General features: G+C 40.5%; 2 protein-coding genes across 6 annotated transcripts; one reads left to right on the top strand and one right to left on the bottom strand.

Annotated features, from left to right (window-relative positions):
• Positions 1–56: 56 nt before the first annotated feature.
• On the bottom strand, positions 57–4,831 carry LOC116385312 (protein translocase subunit SecA-like). Its single transcript, XM_031850643.1, has 2 exons — positions 4,767–4,831; positions 57–4,435 (listed from the first exon to the last, which is right to left on the bottom strand). The coding sequence occupies exon 2, from the start codon at positions 4,412–4,414 to the stop codon at positions 848–850; it is 3,567 nt and encodes a 1,188-aa protein (XP_031706503.1). The 5' UTR covers positions 4,415–4,435; positions 4,767–4,831; the 3' UTR covers positions 57–847.
• A 1,644-nt stretch (positions 4,832–6,475) lies between these two features.
• LOC116385310 (uncharacterized) lies at positions 6,476–20,255 on the top strand. Of its 5 annotated transcripts, none has more exons than XM_031850639.1 (36): positions 6,476–7,540; positions 7,696–7,767; positions 8,574–8,639; positions 8,779–8,841; positions 9,088–9,174; positions 9,564–9,599; positions 9,705–9,758; positions 9,854–10,945; positions 11,102–11,185; positions 11,275–11,367; positions 11,500–11,562; positions 11,755–11,814; positions 11,938–11,973; positions 12,058–12,111; positions 12,196–12,246; positions 12,327–12,395; positions 12,692–12,763; positions 12,844–12,948; positions 13,056–13,118; positions 13,298–13,396; positions 13,604–13,669; positions 13,754–13,789; positions 13,904–13,957; positions 14,248–14,304; positions 14,889–14,987; positions 15,082–15,126; positions 15,221–15,301; positions 15,640–15,750; positions 15,823–15,873; positions 15,960–16,004; positions 16,126–16,200; positions 16,972–17,040; positions 17,176–17,215; positions 17,660–17,717; positions 18,117–18,462; positions 18,614–20,255. In XM_031850639.1, exons 1-36 carry the CDS (start codon positions 7,520–7,522, stop codon positions 19,016–19,018), a joined length of 3,978 nt encoding a protein of 1,325 aa, XP_031706499.1. In that variant the 5' UTR covers positions 6,476–7,519; the 3' UTR covers positions 19,019–20,255. The 5 variants fall into 5 exon arrangements, with proteins under 5 accessions (XP_031706499.1, XP_031706500.1, XP_031706498.1 ...); XM_031850640.1 differs by having other exon boundaries at positions 6,477–7,540; positions 9,100–9,174; positions 13,751–13,789; XM_031850638.1 differs by having other exon boundaries at positions 6,477–7,540; positions 13,751–13,789.
• The last annotated feature ends 187 nt before the right edge of the window (positions 20,256–20,442 follow it).

Below are 20,442 nucleotides of genomic sequence, written 5' to 3'. Positions count from 1 at the left end.
AACAGTTACAATTGCAGCACAAATACTGTGAAAATAGTCAATGTTGTAGTCATATGAGTTGTTTATTACAATTTGATTAGTATTGTTCCAACATACATTTGTAAATATAGTGCAGTTATATGTATTTCAAATGAACGATAGCTTGATTGTTATTATACTGAATAAAATACCTATAAATTGTAATCAAAAATGTATAGCTCTCCAAAAATATAAGCTTTCAGTGAATAAAAACTGAATTAATTCAGTGATCCGAGTATCGGAATAACTTTGTCAATACAAACTGTACAAAGTGTTTAAACATTAAATAATATATCAGTGAGTATCACAACATGCTTTGTCAGTTGAATGAATATAAACTAAGGATCAAGTAAATGTATCTTGGAAAGGTCAAATTTTTTACGTATGTACCTTTAAAATTGCACAATATATATGTTAAAATAAAATAAAAATACATTGATTAGCAATTGTCCAATTGAATCACCTAAAATGTCTTAAGCAACGTTCAGTTTTACTTCGCTGTCATAAAAACTAAGATGGCAATGTCCAAAATGCGGAACTCGAGGCTTCAAAGTGGCAGTCCACAAACCAATGGATGAAGTCACGGTGACTACATCCACTTCTTATATACAGCCTATGGTTAGGATCATATGATTTACAAGGATGGGGAACTGTCTCAAAACTTGCAGTGATGAAAGTACTTAAAAACCAAAGAGATGTAAAAAAACCACAGCAAGCTGGAACTAGGATGTGTTCCTGAAAGTTTGTGGCTGACAAGATTTTCTTACTAACACCATTGTCTGCTCCATTGCTTGCTTGATTGTTTTGCTCAAGTGGTGACACCTGCCATCTAATCAAAAGCTCGACTTATGGTCCTATGTATCTTTGAGAAAAGGCCACCCAGAGTGAACAGTGTGTCCACGGTATAGACATGAGTCAGGCCAAGAGATTCAAGACACTTGAGTTCATTGAGAATGTCGAAGAAGGGATCAGTGATGAGCTGGAGAAACTTCAGAGGGTCTCTGGAGCAGATACGATTCAGTGATTTGGTCAAAAAGACTGCCAAGGGAAGAAAATAGGCCGCTGGAACTATGGAGTAGAGTAAACTCTCCTCCACTTTTACATTCCTACCTAAGTCTCGGGCTCTGTCTACCTTCTTTATGGTCTCATTAATCTTCTCTTTGAAACACAGCAACACATACTTTCTGGCCATTATGTGTCTGTCAAAGCGGGTGACTGGATCGCTGCAGAGGTCCTTGACTTGCTTGGAGTATCTACAAGTGAACACAATTTGTTCACTGTAGAGCTCAGCAGACCTGAGTGCATTTTGTAAATCTTCCAGGGCTTGATCGATGCAGTTTGGATCCAGATGCCTGTCCTGCTGGGTCAAAGATGTTAAAGCACGGTTGTAATATGCAATTGCTGCCCAGCAGTTGTCCTCCTGGATGGCCTTGGTGTACATCTTGATACTCTCTGCAAGATGGCCCTTTTTGCGCAGATCATTGCCAAATGCTGTGTAGTGGTGCAGGTTTGATGAGGCCGATTTTCTCTCTCTGAGTTTTTGCCTGGCTTTTTTCAGGTCCTCGGATAGTTTGATTTGTAAATCCATGATAGAATCCTTCCCATCCAAGTTTGTGAGTAGCCACATACCCCAAAACTCATTCAGCGCAGACAAATCTGAATCTGCTGGCTTGTCATTGCTGCTTTTGTACACTTCATCTAGTGTGCCCAGATACTGACTGAAGAGCTCTTCCTTCTTCTTTATGTTTGGGATGTCACACTCCAAGTATCTCGCTAGTCCTTTAGCCGCAAAGTCATCCCTGAACTTTTTAACTGTCTGTATCCCTGAATTGGAGTTTTCTGTCAAAATATGTAACAGCATTGAAGACATATCTTTAGATTGCTCATGGCTGCGGCTTTGTTGATAAGACAAGTTGATAACAAAAAGATGGGGTAGGACATTAGTCATATTCTTCAATACAGATTGACGCTTGCCTATTAAAGCTAGCGATTTGAGTGGTTCTGACAGATGGCTGGAGCAGACAATGAGTTGAGCGGATCCAGGAGATCCTTGTCTGGCAGTGCGGCCAAATGCCTGGGCCTCCACACGAGTATTGTCAGGCAGGAAGGTCTGCACAACGAACAAACCTCCAGCTGTATTTACTTCCTTAGAAACCTTAAGGTCAGTCCCACGACCTGCAAGGTTTGTTGCTACAATGACATCTCCAGCCGAAAGCTCTTTTAAGACTTCGGAATTGTCCATGTTGTTGCTGATGTAAAGCTTTTTGTTCGGGACTGTATCTTCTAGAGCTTGGTAGAGAACCTTTGCTCGATGGATGGTCTCACAGATGACCAACACAGCTCGTTGATCCCTGTACGGAGTAGAGTTGGTTTGTGCAGTGACGGCATTGCAGGTTTTCTCAATCCATTCATTTTCATCACCTGCAATCACTCCTTCGACCTCAAACAGCTTTCTGCGTTTGAATAAAGGTATCTGACAGGTCTTGATACCTTCATAGATTTTCTGCAAAGTCTCAGTCTCTGCTTGTTGGCCAAGAGTCCCAGTGACTCCAAATATCTGACGTCCATACTTAAGAAACACGGCAACATTGGACATGTAGTTTGTGATGGCTGTCATGTCACTCAGCTTGGAGTGATGTTTCATTTCAAGAAACTGCTGTAGTCCATCCGACAATCTCCGGAAGTTTTGAACAACACCCGTCGAGCTGTAGTCAACAGGCACTACCCCGTGTTTCTCGATGATGTATTCATGATCCCTAGTCATGGTTTGTGCTTTGAATGCATTTTCAACCCAAACTATTAGTTTGGAAGTGACCAGATCTGCAAAGAAGCCCGGGACGTAGCAGGTTACTCCATCTTTGCTGAGATCACAAGGTGTAAAATGCACAGCACGTTTTATTTCTGCTTCTGCAGCTTTCAGCATACTCTCTCTATCAGAATACATGTACTGACAGAACCCTCCATTGATTAGAAGCAGTGCCACTCTCTGTCTATCAGCCATTGCTTCTTGTGGTCCTTTGTGCAGGTTATCTATTGAGCCATCGCTGTTCATGCAGTGCAGAGCAAACTGGCAAGATGGGAATTTCCTCTCTACTGTCTCAAAGAACGCTGCCAACTGGGTAACAGTAACACCTGCAGTCTTCTCAGTTAAAAGGCTTGGGTTCTTTCTAAGGTCCTTTACTGAACCTTTTGCCAGTATACCTGTGTCCTCAGCCATTTGAAGGATGGCGAACTCGTCAACATGTTTGCCCGTTGTTGTGTTTTCAAGCACGACTTGATGAAAGGGGTATTTTTGCCCCACCATCGTCTCTTTGCCAATCCTTTCGTACTGATTAGCAGTGGCCCATATGAATGCCAAGAGTGGATTGAGATGTTGCAAAGCAGGCATATTGGCACCTATATAGACAAAGTGATGACCCTTATCCAGCATCAAGGAATCCACTTCATCCACGATTGCACACTGGAATGTTCTTTTCCCAAATATGTCCATTCTTTCAAAGTGCTGGCCAAGCCAGTGTCCAGCAAACACTTCCACAGTACCATAAACAACCTGACACTTGTAGCACCGTCTTAGGTCTTCGATCTGTTTGTTGGTGTTGCAGTCTACACTGATTTTCAAACTTTCATAAAAGGCTTGCCAGTCCCTCAAATCTCTTTCTGCAAGAACTGAAGAACTAGTGAAGATCTCTACTTGTTCTCCTCTCATAGCTCGAAAAGCTGCAAACATTGCCACAGTACATGTCTTTCCCTCTCCGGTGCCGACCTGAATCAACCGCCCCATTTCCGAAAGAGCCATAATACACCAGCTCACCATCTGTGTCAGTCGTGGGCGGAACTTCTTAGTTACTTCCACTGCCTGACAGAGCTTCAGCAGGAGTTGTTTCAAGCCACTCCGCAGTGATCCATCATTGTGTGAAGTAAGATCCTTATCAACTGATGACACAATGTCCTTTACGTCAGATAAAAGCTTGTCATCAATTTGGTTTAACTTTTCCTGACGGATTTCCTCAAGAATTTCATCCAGTGTTTTTTCTGCGTCATGGGCTAAACATTTCTTGAGAGCCTCATCAGTTACAGTGTCGTCTTTGACCAGCTCGATAACAGTCTTTCCATTTTGACATTTCCAACTGGGAGTGATGTAATTAATCTCTATGCAGTGCAACATATTCATCATCCATAAGAGGAGATCTGATCTGTCATTTGCTATTGACTCAAATCGCTTCAGAAGAGCATCGAAGACATCAGTGGCATCCTCTGGGCTCCATTTGATATTTGTTACCAGTCCCTGCAGCTTGCTTATAAGTTCTTCTGAACACAAACACCTCTGATCAAAGAGCAAAGTTCTGAATCTGTTCAGAAGTTCTTCGACACTGCTGTCCGTGTCAGAATCAGCCATTTTGTGGAAAAAAACTAAAATCTGTTCAAAACAGAAAAGGATTTGGGGGGGGAAATAATATAACATTTTGAGAGTCAATCTTTAAAACAATACACAAATTCCACACTCTGTTTGATAGCTGTTATCCAGTAATATTGTGATAATAATTTCCATATACTCAAGTGCCAACTTGCATACAGCATTAAAATGAAATAGGGTTCATTCACAATATATATTTAGCACTTTTATTTTTCTACACTGCACAGTACTATTCCTCTGACAATCAAATATGATCAAATATGCATCAAAACACAAGTTTTATCAGTCATTGTCTCTGTTAATAATGAATGTATTGTGGTAGTAGTCTACTCACCTGTTAACAAGATGAAAAGGCTGAGAAGTGGTGTGTGTCTCTGAGACACCAGAGCTGATCTGTTCACTGTGCATTTGACATTTTTTATCTTTTGTGTTTGGTTTTGTTTTGCCAACCTTGTCTGGATACCGCCCAGAGGGACTTTCCTTCCATCCTTTCGATTTCATTTACTGACTTACTGTAAACTGAGTTTACAGTAAGTCAGTATTTGCAGACGTCAATCAAACAGCAATATTTCCCACTGAAATTCCCCCTTGAGTTAACCAATTTTTACACAGCCACGACAAAAGGTATATTTACGTTTTTATGTAAAATGCTGTCAATTAGGGTTATCAATACATATTATCACCTTGTAAATCAAATATTTTGATGCTTCAAATTCAAGATTAATTTCAATATAAATATTGATACATACTAAAAAAATAGATACATTTAATTCCTGTGACCTCTATGATTAAAATATTTAAATAAAGTTTATGTCCTTAAAACAAACTAGATTACTAAACTCATGTATTTGTACAGCGTTTGGTATTCTTTGAAGATAGTCCAAAATCCATATAATATGGGCCAACTTTAAACCTTTACCTTGACCTCTCAGGGTGGGACTAGCACATAAATTAAGAAAAATAAAGAGATGCCGTGCGAAAGGCTGTTTGGAAAAAGTCCCACCATGTTTTGATTAGCATCTTTATTGTACAGAAACTCCCCTGGTTTCTCCAACATGGTTTTTCTTTCACTTTCTTGACAATCACAGGACTTCTTGTTTGCGTATCATAATGTGTTTAAAATACCCGAGACACCTACAACATGGTATTCTAATGAAATAATTCAGCACCCTGTGCAAACATCACAACAGATCATCGTACGTTTGATATTTACATGTAAATGCTTTTTAAATTAATTTGGGTTCAGTGTTATTTCACACAGGCTATGCCTAGCATGTGAGACAAATCAACATTCCTCTCTCTTATTTGAATTTGAGAGATCTCATTCTTTTTTTTTGGCTTGAATTGAATTGGTGCAAACATTTTTAATGTATTGTTACTGTAATAGAATATATTTTGAACAACCAAAGCTGCTCCTGAAACAGATTTACAGTCTTCTGCCATCTGTTGGACAAATACCGTAATAGCACTGTTTATAAATGGACTGAATTCTTGCGATTGATGCAAGCTCATTTTTATGTTTGAGGAGAAAACTAATAGATTTAAATGGTTTGAAACATGTCTTTTTCGGTTATTTGTATTTTATGTTCTCAATATAAATGTTTATTAGGAGAATGAGCTGGAGGCGGACCAGGGAGGAACTGCCGCAGCTACAGAAAGCGCATCTGGGGAAAGACGACCTGTGAGTACTTTTAAACTGGACCTGTGGTGGGAAAGGTTATGTATTTTTCATGGTGTTTCCACTCCGTTTGTGTGTCATATTTGATGTTTCGTCCTCAAACAGGTAAACAACCTAACCAGAGTGCGACAGAGCGTTTCACTGGCGCACTGTTTGTTGGCATGGCGTGCGTTTTGGGGCCACAACTCTGGGGCCACACCTATGATTTGAAACCTTATTTTGGCATCAAAACTTTCCTACGCTGTTAATTATATCCCCACTTGAACATGAATCATTTTGTTTTTACTACTAAAAACTAGGCTCAGTTGATTCATTATTGATTTTTCAAATTCCTGTAGGGTGTAGACATTAAGAAAACTTTAGGCTACGGCTGGCCTGCAAACTTGCCCAGGCTGATTATATGTCGGTTTAGATTTTAAGATCAGGAGACTGATAAAAGATAAAAATGCATATTGAATTGCAGGCCTAGGAAAACATGCAGAGACGAAGAGGAAACGTTTGCCTTTGTGGTGAGGATATGGTAAATGGAGCCATGTTTTTATTGCTTACATTTATAAATACATACACAAAAACGGTTTCTCTCATCTGTCAACACAGAGCCTGCGGACGTCAACAACACCTGGACCACACGGCCGGTTGAGCTGGGCGAGGACAACCGGTCGGTTTGCATTGCGATGGATTCAGAAGTTGGAAAGGTACTGACTTGTGACAAACCCACGCAGAAATACACCGAAGGTTATGTGAATTCGCCTTCAAAATAATATGGCAAGGATTATATGAAGTTTCGGGTAAAAAAAAAAGTACATCTTCTCCATTCCAGTTTCCAAATTTGGGTTTATGATGGCTGTAAATCCTCTTAAACAAATAATAAACAAATAACCCTCTCAGAAACAGTTATCTGTTTAACAATACTTCTTAGAAATTAGGCTGTTTAGAAGTTTAGAAATCTGATCTGTATCTTTTACTGGTCCTTTTGTTTGTCAACTTCTAAATTTGATAAAAGATGCAGTTCTCATAATCTGTATTTTTATTAGTTTTGTAAATCACATTGACATCAAATCAATAAAAAAATGCTGCGATATTTTGAATAATATTATGGGATAGTCAATTACTTAAATAGGCCCATGCAAAGAAATGTAGATTACTCTAAATGGTTAGATTTTAATGCCAGTGTTCCGCTAAACCAGGAATGAGTCTCGCAGGTAATGCCTTTTATTTTGAAAATTAAAATTCCGGATGTGGAGGTGTTCCTCGAGGCTGACACAGGTGAGTAAACTGGGAGATAATTACCTGAACTCTGCGTATTCCGCGGACACGCTGACGCGTTTTGATGCAACAAAAATAACTTCCTCATCATCCGTAAATAAAATAATCTGGTTTTATTGAATATTCAGCAAACTGAACTGATCATGAAGGGAGAAACAAATACGGTAAGTCTCGTGTTGGGCAAATTTAATCTCCAATTAACAGCGATTGATGCAAGCTCATTTTTATGTTTGAGGAGAAAACTAATAGATTTAAATGGTTTGAAACATGTCTTTTTCGGTTATTTGTATTTTATGTTCTCAATATAAATGTTTATTAGGAGAATGAGCTGGAGGCGGACCAGGGAGGAACTGCCGCAGCTACAGAAAGCGCATCTGGGGAAAGACGACCTGTGAGTACTTTTAAACTGGACCTGTGGTGGGAAAGGTTATGTATTTTTCATGGTGTTTGCACTCTGTTTGTGTTTCATATTTGATGTTTCATCCTCAAACAGGTAAACAACCTAACCAGAGTGCGAAGGAGCGTTTCACTGTAGTGCTGGCTCACTGTTGGCATGGCGTGCGTTTTTTGTCGAGGCCAACAGACTGGCCAAACCCAGTGTGCTACGAGGGATTTAACTTCTTTTCGTGGCTTTTTCTGTGCTTTTTTACAAGTCTACCAAAAAGTCACTCACTCTGAAGAAGAGTGCTTTTCAGTGTCCATGACGCTGTATACTATAATCCTTTAACCTGCTAAAAACTACAACCTTCAGGTAAACAAGGTGGAATAAAAGGTACACCGGGTACCTTCTGCAGTAAAGTCTCTGAAAATAGTCAGTCCATATCACAAAATAGCATACTTTTTAACAGGACATTTAATAGTGTTTTAGCATTAGGCAATAAGTTCACTAGTTGTTTAAACTAATTTATGTCTAATTTAAGTTATTATAAAACAATAGATAATTACCTGCACACTGGAATTAGAGATCTGTTTATCCTTTTTAGCATGGTGTCCAGCCATCTCGTTGGTATTTCAGGTGTCCAACCAGGTTTTGGGGACTAAAACCTGCAGTTTGATGTATTTTTGATATGTTTTTGATATTTCTATTAACTAAAGTATGACTTTAACATTCCAGATATTTTTGTTTTGGCCCGGTAAGCTCACCGATAACAAAATAAAAAGCGGGCAGTTGATTTTGTGTCCGTCTTTTTTCCTTAGAGTATTGTAGCGCTGCAAAATATGCTCAAGAAAGTCACCCAAAGCCCTTTCCAGAAACAGTACCAGGTGAGTGGCTACACACACACACACACACAGACACGCCCTAACACCCACTCAGCCGAGCTACAGTAATAGAGTTGTGTTTGACTTTCTCCCTTTAAAAGAATTAGCTTCCTTATTGTATTTTTCTTTATTTCCTTCTCAGAGTCTTGTTTCATCAGTCTCTGATTCCAGCGGATCATCTGTGAACGAGTCTCAAAACAAACAGGTTAGAGACCAATTATAGCAGCTTTCAGTTCATTTTTTTTAAGATCGTCTTTGCTTAAACGCAGAGATAACAGCGTCTTTGTTGTTGGAAAAAAAACAAACGGCTTGCAAATGCTTCTGGTTTCCTTTTAACAGTCAGGAGTGGTGTTTACATTTCTGTGACACATGACTTTCATATCTTGGCAAATCAGAAAAGCATGATGCGTGACGTCCCACGCTTTGTTCCATAAATATGTTATTCATTTAGTTTGGTCCACAGGAGGGTGAGCGCCTCGGCGATCCCTCAGCTGCAGCCTCAGGTGTGACAGATAACCAGCAGCCACACATAGGACAGGTGAGGCCCATCTGCTGCAGAGCATACACGATGACTTAGGATTCAACTCTTGAGCGATTCCACCCGAGATTCAGCTGAAATGCCTCAAATTTGTCACATGAAATTGATCATTTTAAAATGTTTGTTCGGTATTCTTAACGCTACGGTTGAAACCGCAGTTCATATTGGCATATATGGCAATAGACGTAGTGTTATCTTCCACAAAAGCTGGTAACTTTAAAAAAAAGCATTTTTCTTTGATTTGTGCCTGCTCTTATTTTGAAAGCTATACCATTTTGTCTTGAGCAGTCCTTGAGACAAAAAGTTAATTTCACATTTTGCTCGTGCCCTCCTCCCAACAATCATTCAACATGTAACATTTCTGCCGTGTCACTGTCTGATTCTTTCAGAATGGAAGGCAGGAAGCGCTCCACTTAAATCCTCAGGTATGTTGTCAGATGCCCGCTTAACTCTGTTTTGGGTTCTCTTGTCAACAGTCCAAGTGACATCTAACTTCTCTTCTGTTCATTTTCCCTTTCTTTACTTATCAGAATGGAGTCAACGGGGGCTTGGCCAGAATGAACCATTTTCATACCAACTATTTGGTACATACAAGGACTCCTGCTTTCAAAACCAGGTCACAACGTTGCCTTAAGGTACTGTCATTTTCAGTACTAATTCGCTTGTGTTCTGTTATTAGGAATCTGGAAGCACGGGTCGTGCAATGGAGGACGAAGGAAGGAGAACTTCAGAGGAAGTAAACCTTGATGCCATCTTTGTTCCTCCGCCGGATTTTCAGAGTTCCCCTCTGGATCTTCAGCCTGACATGAAGACTGTGGAAAATGGAGCTGAACTTCCAAAGGACCCATTCGAGACCGTTACCCCCAACCTTATGCAAGACCCCTTCCAGACACTGGCGTTGGCCCAAAACATATCTACCAATGGCTATTTTCACGACATTACCCTGAACTCACCAGACTTGTTTAAGCCAATGCCCGCTCAAACACAGAACCCGCCAAAAAGCTCTGACCCGTTTATGATATACGATGAAGGGGTCGATCTTCAGGCTGCTAAAGGAGAGGATGTGCTCCATGCTGAGCGCACCAGGGGGGTAAACCTGTTTGACAAATCCCCCAGTATTTTATCAAACAAGGAGAATGAACTGTTCCAGCCTCCTCAGCCAGAGACGACAAACGCATTCTCCGCTGACTGGCCCAAAGAAGCAGATTTGTCTCGAGCAGTTCCAAGTGGGGAAGACGAACAAAATCCCTTCATGAAAGAGGACATTTTTGGCATGTCTTCTTTTAAGGATGTATTTTCATCTTCATCCACAAATACAGTCGATCCATTCCCAAGCCCGATCACGAGGGATTTATTCCAAGACGTTTCCAGTTTGGACGACCCGTTCGGTACTACACCCTCAAGATTATACGACCCTTTCCAAGATGTTTCTCCTGGGACTCCAGACATCTTCAAACCACTTCCCCCCGAGACCGACAGCAGGGATATATTCGGGATAACCTCCAGGAATACTGCCCCAAAGGCCGCCTTCTCTACACCTTTAATGGGCAGCCCGTCGGATATGAATCCGGACGTGCCATCGCCACTAGATCTCTTCAAGGTGAATCTAGAATCTCATCCAGCCATCCAAGCAAAGCCTTCCGACAGGCCACGCGATATTGTCCTGACGACTCCTCGGGGAACAGAACATGATATTCTTCAGCCGAGTCCCTTCAGTCGGGCCAGGAACCTGTCCATGCTCCACAGCCAGTCTCCAGCTGAAATGACTCATGTATGTAACAATTGGATAGTTGGACAGCCGTAAAATAAGTATTTAATGCCAATGCATTGTACTTTAAAGTGTGCACTGTACTGTAGGATGCATCTAGTCGACGAATCAGATTGTATGACATGCACTTCATACCCTCTTTCGTAATCAAACTTGCAGGTGTCGACTTTCAAACGTCCGCCAAAGCCACTTCCTCGAAGTCGACCATCAAGGACAGAAAAGTCGCCAAAACCAGCACACCCTGTAAAGAACATAGTTTATCATAATGTTGTTATTACTGTTCTCCGTAACTGTTGTGCTGTTAATTAGCTTCGTTTGTTTTTTGTGTTTAGATTGAACCTGAAGCAACTGTACCAAAAACCTCTCCTAAACCAGCCTTCAGACCGGCTCCAAAACCTATTATTTACCCCAAACCCAAAACTCCGGTATGCACGCTGTTCGAATTTGACATTAATAGCTGCCTTGTCCTTTTGATATTGGTCCAATGAAGAACAATGTGAAATGTCACGTGTGGGTAGTTTCTGGGGGCATGTTTCAAATATTTATTTTTTTTCCAGGAAAATAAATCGATGGATGCTGAGAACTCTGCACTCTTTGAGAACATCCTGCTGACTGGACAGGTGAGTTTTAAGTGGAAGTCAATGTTTGCTTGATGGTGGTATTGGAACAAAAAATCTAGATAAAAAATGTCAATCAGGAGTAAATCTATCTCCTTTGGAAAAACCATGGGATGGATGGACATATCGTTAAACTGACTATCATCACCACCTTTGTCGAATACAAATGTTTGCTTTACTGAAATCCCAAAACAGGAAAGGTGTGTGGAAGACTGGGCTGAAGACAGCCCTGAGCTTAACCCCGACTTCAAACCAGTAAGAACACTTTTTCATCATATTCTCCCTGAACATGTTGGCACACTTACCTCGAAACGTTCAGCAACTATATGCTCCGTCAAAGACATTTCTGTTCTTAACAAAAGTCTTTTTTTCTACAAGTCTGGAACATTTAGACTACGACGAGAATCTTTGAAAGTAAGAAACAAGTTATTTCTCTACTTGGACGTGTTTGTTTGTAAGAGGAAAGAAGACTCTATAAAATGCTAACCTTTCTCATAGACTAAGGCGGTCACTGAGGAAGGAAGCAGCGATGATCAGGATGGCTCTGTAAAGGTATCTGACCGTCTCAGCACTCACTGTTGGTCATTCTGTAGTTATCAAGTGTGTAGATCAACACAGATTTTCTTTATTTCACAGAAAAAGGACAGAAAGTTCAGATTGTCCATGCTTTCCAGAAGAGGGTCAAAGGTAAACGAAGCAAAACAAAACCACAGCTTCATTGTTCTGATTGAACGTCTTTATGATGGCGAGACTTTTCTGTTTTGTAGGAGAAGTCTTCTGACGATTTAAAGGACGGGAGGAGCAGGTCACTACCCAACTCTCGTAAATCATCAAAGGTAACAATCGGGGTGTCTGGAGTCAAAAATGAATTGTGTAAGCATGTATCAGTAAGCCTGGTCTTCACTTTATCCCACTCATATATTCACATATGTGATTAGAAGAGTATTACAACTGTAATGCGTCAGTCAAAGAACCGGACTAACAACATGTTTAGCAGACACCAGCTGCTAGATATACTGTCGGTTAAATTAAACACTTGATTCAAGACAAAAAGGATTGTTAGATACAAACACATCGATGTTTGTACTTGCTCAGTTTAAACACGAGTGCTTCTGTTTTTTTTTTTTTTCAGGAAATTCTTTCAGAATTCCACGTGTCTGGAGAGGAGAATGAAGAAGGGGAGCAGAATGAGACGGACTACAAAGTACGTTATATTGTTTCTGCATTTGACAAACCGTATTAATAAACCAGCGGCGCTTTAATAATGCTTTCCTTTGTCAACAGAAGAAATCTTTGAAGGAAAGAGTCGATAAGCTCAGAAGAGCCTCCTTTACTTCCTCAGCGGCGATGGGAAAGCACATGAACGGACATTTACCTCAAGAGTCAAAGGTGAGTTATCTGAAGTACAAGTGTGCTGTTTTGGAGACGGACATTGATTTCCTTCAAACCTTCTTCTGAATCTGCGTTTCATCCATTCTTATGGTGCGTCACAACAGGGAGATGACCTCGATAAGAAAAGTATTGGAAAGAAAGACTCCGTCATACGCCGATGGTCAGAGGTAAAGTACCTGCAGTCTGCTGCAAACAAGGTGCAAAAAAAGCACAAAGCACGTGGTGCATTAATTCATATTCCTAAAGTCAAAGCTTTGACAAGAAGTATAGTTTTGGAAGCAATTGTTTTACGTGCTTTCATTTCTTAGTCTCCTCAAACAGTAAACGTGTGTTTCGTTGTCTACAGGGGAAAGTTTTGGATGACCGCACTGGTGAGGAAGACGAGGAGGAAGAGGAAGAGGAGGAAGGGGAAACCCTGCACAAAGAGGTGGACGGCCATGGATCTGTAAGCTTTTCTTATACTTAGAATAATGATGCATAGCAATAAGCACATTAATGCCAGGATGTTATCATGGTTGATAGCCATGACCATTCAACTTAAAGTAGCATTATGCTAGTTATGAGTTAACCTTTAATGAGTGATTGACATGTTGAGATCTGTGAATATTCTGGCGTGCATTGATTTTGGTTACCTAATGTTTTGTCTCTCCAGAAGAAAAAAAAGAAGATGAAAATCAGGTTTGTGTCACAAAGAGGATTCAGCATCAGTCTAGAGAAGGTAGTGTATGTCTACTGTACTTAATGTTTCACTGCATACGTGTTTGTACCTCAATGAATGTGTAACTTTTTCTCTGAACAGAAGGGAGCATATGGATACACACCTCGTAAAAGCTCAAAGGTACGACTATACATTTGAATATGGTGGCTTTGTACAGTGTGCTCGTGCGTTGTGTCTGAGGTATGAGGATGTCTAAGCAGTGCAGCACGTTTGTTCTTTTTTCCCTCCCTTCAGGACAAACTAGAGGAAATTGGTGCGCATGGCTACACACCTCGTAAGAAGTCCCAGGTAACCTTTGGTTCAGTTAACATTTAAACATGAGCAATCGATACCTCACAGGGCAGTGACTCACTGTCTAGTATGAGGGTGAATAGTCCGATGAATTCCTTTTAATGGAAGTGGTTTATTTATAAAAACGCGTTCAGTTAGCAGTTTTGGGATAGATATGGAATTACTGGCTTGCTTATGTCAGCCATTTATTGATTTGTTTTGTCATGTTGAAGAAAATCCACTTCCATAACATGAAAGGACTCCATCACGTGTTGTATTCTGTATTATAACTCTTATGTCACTTTTAGGATGATGTTTTTGGGGATGTAGAGGAGAGAGACCCCCATCTTCAGTCAACTAGCAAGGTACTGTGTTTCTTATTGTTATGATTATTATTGTATACCGAATGTCATCTTCTACTGAGGTTTTCGAATGAAGCTTCGAACGTCAGTCATATTTTATCTTATGATGCGAGTTATTGTGGTTAAATAAATGTAATTCATGGTGCTGTTGGATGACTGCTCAGTTAATACAGGTGGGTGCCTCCGTTTGTGTGCGTCAAGGTAAAGAAAACTGTTTTTTCACTGCAGTGAAAATGTTATTTTTGAAAAGCTAAACGCCAACAAATCTGGATTGAAGCAGAATATTTAGATTAAAACATATTTATAGTTATTAGAAATGTTTTTATCACATGAGAAGGATACAATTCTATGCAGCCCGAACTGGAATCTAATTCGTATGATATTAACAATGTTAGTGTAGCTTAATCTTTATCTGTAACATGCAAAAATACCGTTATTTGCTGACTTGATGCATAACTTCCATTTCAAATATGTGATCATTGTTGCAGTGGTTTCTCTATGCAGCATGGTTTTCACTGTAACCTGTATGATTTCTTTCATCGATGTTCCTCACTCAGAATAACGGTGGTTTTGAATCCGTCTCTTAGGCTGCTTACATGGACGATGAGCACTTCTTGGATACGCACCACATGTCTGGAGGATTGAATGGAGATGAAGATCCATATGAAGTGGAAGACTGCAAACCTGTAACACTCTTTTTCTTTTAATACTCAGTTTTTTCATTGATTCATTTGTCATCTATTTTCACTGAATTGTTATTGTTTTCTTCGTCAATGGAAGAAACCAACAAAGAAACTGCTCCGCATGGGTCAGCAAAGCTCTAAGGTGAACATTCAAAATGTTTGGTTACAAGACAATCGGAGATAAAAAAAAAAATGTTTTTACTTCATTTGGACTTTTCTCAAATGTTTTTAATTAGGAGTACACCAAACAGAAACAGAAGAGCAGCTTCTCAACAGACGAGCTATACGATGACGACTGGATGGAGGACTGCAAACCGGTATGAGACCAGAATACACTGTAACAGGCTGATGACTAATAACAATGGCACAGTGTAACTGCTCTGCAACCAGGGCATCAATCAATTTGACAGACTAGATTAGCAATAACAGAGGAAATGGAGGGCTTGTGCTGTCAGATGAGTCATTGTGTTCCAGTGAGGATCCCTTAAAGCTCCTCTATGAACAGACCCGTCGGTAAATACCTGTGTTACGTCAGACTCTTTTGGAAAGTGTGAGAATGAAAGGCGCTGCAGAAGAAAAGATGTCGTTTGACTTCATTCCGCCTCGCAGCATATGGGGTTCTTCAGTTTATACAATATTGTTTGTTTCTTGTTAGAAAACACCCAAACACAAAGGCCTCACTCCCATCACACGCAAACCTAAGAAGGCCAATGGACAGAGTGAACCGATTGGATTCAGCCACCAGACACCTCAGCGAGCATCCAACGTATGTTTAATACACAACATAATTATAATATAATACTTCAGTTTTAAATATTTCTGAAATATTCTTGTGCAGGATCACTTTGCTGAGGATGGCGAAGAGGATGAAGTGGAAACCTTCAAACCGGTATATTTATCACTCATGTTCATGTACTGCTTTTCTTTGATATTATTTCATAAATAATTCTGAAACATATTTTTTCTTATCAACAGAAGAAGACGTCTAAACTTAAAGGCTTCATGAAACACAAGGCTAAGGTGAACCGGTGTGGTCTCACTTATTGTAACTTATCACAAGTGGATTTTGCTCTTGTTTGATGGCAGATAGTTTAAAAATAAGATGGTGACGTGCTCACTCTTGGTTGTCTCTTGATTCCAGAGCAAACTGAAGCAACCCAAGTGGGAAGATCCATCAGGAGCAACGTCGGGTGACTTCATGTCAGAGGCCGCTAAGGTACGTTTGGACCCTTCAGAGTGGAAACGATCAATGTGTGGCTTAATTAGACGATATTTGGTGTCTAACATTGAGTCTTTAGGCAGTGATTAGTATCATCCTCGGATAAACTTCTTCATCAATGACCTAAACCGTCAGGTGACTGTGACTCGAGATGTAGCAACATGGCGTGTCAGCTGATCACCTTGATGCTGTTGACTCTGATAACACGTTTTGTTTTTGTCAGTGAGTCAGACCTGACTAGCTGTATGGAAAATCACGTCTTGGGTCAGATTTACATCAGGCTACTGTTCTGTGTTGAACAGGGGAGGGGAGGAGCCAGCCTGAGGGCTGCATTCACAACACTACACCCTATGCTTCATTTACTACTTGGGGAGCATTCCACACCGCATGTGTTAATCTGCCTGTCCAGCACTGATGCCTGTATACTATGTTTGTGTTTTAAATAAACGTCAGCTTTGTGTGGAAAGTCCTAAAGCTTTTACATGCACCTTTAAGAAAACCAAATGAACAATTGTGCACAAAACACTCTTTTGCATTATTCATACGAGGTGCATTTTGTTGATTTCAACACACACTTATGAAAGTGTTCCTGATGGGGCGCATTCCTTTGACATGTGACTGCGCCGGTTTAGCAACATTACACTCTAACCAGAGCGTAGTCGTGGATAATTCCACGTTTTCATGACTAATCCATGTGAATGTGTATATATACGACCTATTGACGTATTCACTGGCTGCTTTGTGGCCCGTCCACCCCCCCTCATTCAGGCGGAGTGGCTGGCGGCTCAGATGGATGAGTGCACCATAGCAGGTCTGGAGGATGAGAACGAGGACGGGGTTAGTTTCTCTTTAAACTGGCTCAACAGAAATATTCCACTTAAACACCATTCATTTCCTATTTAATGCAGGTGAATCACCTTTTCTAGTAGTGTAGCTCAGGTTTGAACCATTGTTTTTATTTTTTTGTCCCAGGACACTGACAGTTTGATGGAGTGGTGGAACACAGTGGAACGTGAGTCACCATCCCACTTGTTTTAAAGTTACTGTGAAGGACTTTCAACTGGTTATGAATCGGTCTCAATTTTTGACTCTACTTTCTAATTTATATTTTAAAAAAACAGAACATATTAGGAGAGCAACATAAACATATGGTCAAATTAAGCAAGATTTTCTTGTACTGTTGTCCCAGCATGAACGCACATATCCTTAACAAAGACAAAAAACTTCATAAGCAATTGAGACCATCTACATAGTTATTCTTAATGCTCATCATCGGTGCCACCGGGTCCGATTACGGCAAAATCCGCCGAAATATTGCAGCTTCACCAGAAACTTCCTTTAGCTCAGACTCCGGCATAGCAGCTACATAGTAGACTGAAGAAACTGTCCTTTTTTTTTTTTTTTTTTTTTTTTTTTTTTTTTAAAACTTCATCAATTTTGTTTGTTTGTGTTTCAGAATGGGATGAGGTGCCATCAGACGATGAGGACAAAATCATGAGAGAGGACGTGTCCAAGTACGTCTCTTTATATGAATTTGGTAAAAGTGTAGCGATCTGGTCAAGCTGCGTTCAAAGTGTTATTGATTCCAGCTGAAACAGTTGGTCGATCTATTGGTCGGTTAGCAGAAACATAATTGTTTTTATAGTCGTTTCAGTCATTTTTCAAGCATCAATGCCCAAAAATTGCTGCTTCTAGCTTCCCAAATGTGAGTGCTTGATGTTTTCTTTGTCATATATGATACTGAACTGAATATAATTTACATTTGGACTACTGGTCGCATAAAAAAAGTGATTTGACCTCGGGCTCCAGCATTTGTTTTATTTTCTTGTTTGGCCTTTTTGTATCACAAACCACATTTTAAGGTGCGTCCTCGCTCCTCTTACCGAGCACATTTTTGCTCAAATAAATCCCAGGTCATTCACCATCTTGGCGGACAAGGTTCATCGCGGCCTGCGCGTCTTCAACAAAGTCTTCACGGAGCGAGCGGAGGTCCTGTGGCAGTCCGTCATCACGCTCCACGCCATCGCGGACAACCTCGACGAGTTCCACCACAAGGCCAAGATCGCCGGCATCACCGGTGGCACCACCACGGCCGTGGGTGGTGTGACCGCCATCGCCGGTTTGGCTCTGGCACCCTTCACATTGGGCGTCTCCCTCGTGATCACCGCCGTCGGTGTTGGTGTGGCAACGGCGGGCGGAATCGCCTCGGCCTCTGCGGCCATCTCGGATAACGTCAACAACGTGCAAGACCGGAAGAAGGTAGGCTAGAATTTTACAATGCATGCAGTGTCTCCGATGACAATGTGCGTTCTTTGGCTACAAACTGCCCTGAAGTAAATGCTTGAGCTTAACTTTTTGATTTCTTTCAATGTTTAACCATAAACTGTGGTCTTTACCTCTTCTCCCCAAGGTGGAGGTAGTGCTGGAGGGGTATGATACTCACCTGCAGGCCATTGCGAAGATCCTCCACTTTGTCAATCAGGGCGTGTACAAACTCCGCGGCCATCCCTTCCTCAGGTCCGGCACCCAGCACTACTCCGAGGACTGGGAGATCCGCAAGGCCGTGCAGATGATCAGCTTAGTGGACTCTCCTGTGATGCGGGCAACGGAGGTAACGGATGCCTTGGTCGCCTCGGTCCAAAGACTCTTTAAGGGCATGGACAAGTACTTCCTCAAGGACTCCAGAGAGCTGAAGAAAGGCGTGAAGAGAGAGGTGGTGGGGCAAATAAAGATGGTGGCAAATGTGCTCAATGACGGCATAGTGGAGCTGAATACCATCAGAGAGGAGCTCCAGGATGCCACTGGAAACATTTGAGCAACATCCTGCATGATGCCACTTTGAGTTTAGTTGTTTCTCCAAGCACACCCAGCGCCCTCTCCTGGCTGAATGAGGGAACTGTTGGTTTAAAAGTGACGCTAGTGTGAAGCTTATCATGGTCATTATTTTTGATGTGGCTTTGGCGTTATTTTAAGGCTATAGGTTACTGTTATGCTGTGAGATGTTCACTGTGCACACAGGGACTGGTCAAAATAACAGGAAAGCAGGCACACTCTATGTTTTCGGGTTAAAGGTTAGAATATGAGGCGTTTCAAAATATAGCTTTGTGGTCTTAGATGGCTTAATTTCAACATTTTGCACAGATTTGTTTTTTTTCGGTGTAATTTCCACACCCACTGTGGACACATTCTAAACAGGAGCACGACAGTACAATGTACAACTCTATGGCACCTCTCTGACACCGTTCCAACAAATCAATTATACATGGATTCATAAATTCAAACGCTGTTGTATTGTTATATTTTCAGCAGATCCTATTAGTTTTCCAGTCACTCTGCCAGATATCGGTGTAACCAAAACAATTGTAGTAGTTGAGAATCTACAGTGACGCCCCAAAAACAGGAAACTGTGGATTAAAAAAAAAAGTGAGTTCAATTTTATTTTATTAAGTTTAAGATTTGAATGTGTTGTTGATACTTTTCATTCGTTAAGGTAAATTTTAGTTTATCGACCAGACTTTGTAAATAACTTTCTGCTCACATCATCTTATGAGGGTATATAGTTAGTCACGTATTCGCAGAACTTATTTTTTATATATCGCTGTGACATTTCTTCAAAACTCCAATGAAGTACCAATCTAAGTAATTGTCTAAATGTTGGTGTGTACCAAATAACAGACGAGTCTTACAAAGCCTGTTCGCTTGAAGCTGTAGTTTGCCGATGCATCGGTTACAAAAACTTCCAGAGTTTGTTTTGCTGCTTTTTGTTAATAGTAATTTCTGCATTTACATTCACAATGATTACAATGTCAACTTATTGTTCAAACATGTATTTTAGTGTGTAAATATCTTTGTGCATATGTGTAGATACATTGATTTAACCCTTTATAATAATCTTTCAGATAGGAATATCATAACAGTAACTGTCCAACTTATCTATTACTGTATGTTTTATGTGTTCTTACTGGATAATGCGCCTGCCTTTATTTTGACGGTGCATCTGTAACATTTTCTATTTTACTATAATACATTGAATCTTTGAATAAAGACTGGAAAGAGAGAAAAAGACTTGTTTTATGGCTCTTTTATGAAAGCTGCTGTAATGTGAATCATAGAAGCTTCTGAATATTACAATAATACAACTGAATTCATAGCTATTTTACTTTGAAAGCCATAAATCTGTGTTCTCTTTGAATGGTTCAATTTTCTTTCAACTTGATTTTTTAACCCTGAGGTGCCGGA

Source organism: Anarrhichthys ocellatus, unplaced genomic scaffold (genome assembly GCF_004355925.1).
Source record: "Anarrhichthys ocellatus isolate YVR2014 unplaced genomic scaffold, GSC_Weel_1.0 scaffold11, whole genome shotgun sequence".
In the NCBI taxonomy this organism is placed as follows: Eukaryota; Metazoa; Chordata; class Actinopteri; order Perciformes; family Anarhichadidae; genus Anarrhichthys; species Anarrhichthys ocellatus.
Note: the sequence above shows the minus strand (reverse complement) of the source record. Positions and strands in the feature narration are given on the sequence as shown.

What these genes read in the sequence shown, in the direction of transcription:
- LOC116385312 (XM_031850643.1), bottom strand. Translation starts at nt 4,414, where the DNA reads ATGGCTGATTCTGACACGGACAGCAGTGTCGAAGAACTTCTGAACAGA.
- LOC116385310 (XM_031850638.1), top strand. Translation starts at nt 7,520, where the DNA reads ATGAAGGGAGAAACAAATACG. An exon ending in TTAACCCCGACTTCAAACCA is followed by an intron (nt 11,815 to 11,937) that starts GTAAGAACACTT and finishes TTTTTCTACAAG; the next exon opens with TCTGGAACATTTAGACTACG. An exon ending in AAGTGGAAACCTTCAAACCG is followed by an intron (nt 15,874 to 15,959) that starts GTATATTTATCA and finishes TCTTATCAACAG; the next exon opens with AAGAAGACGTCTAAACTTAA.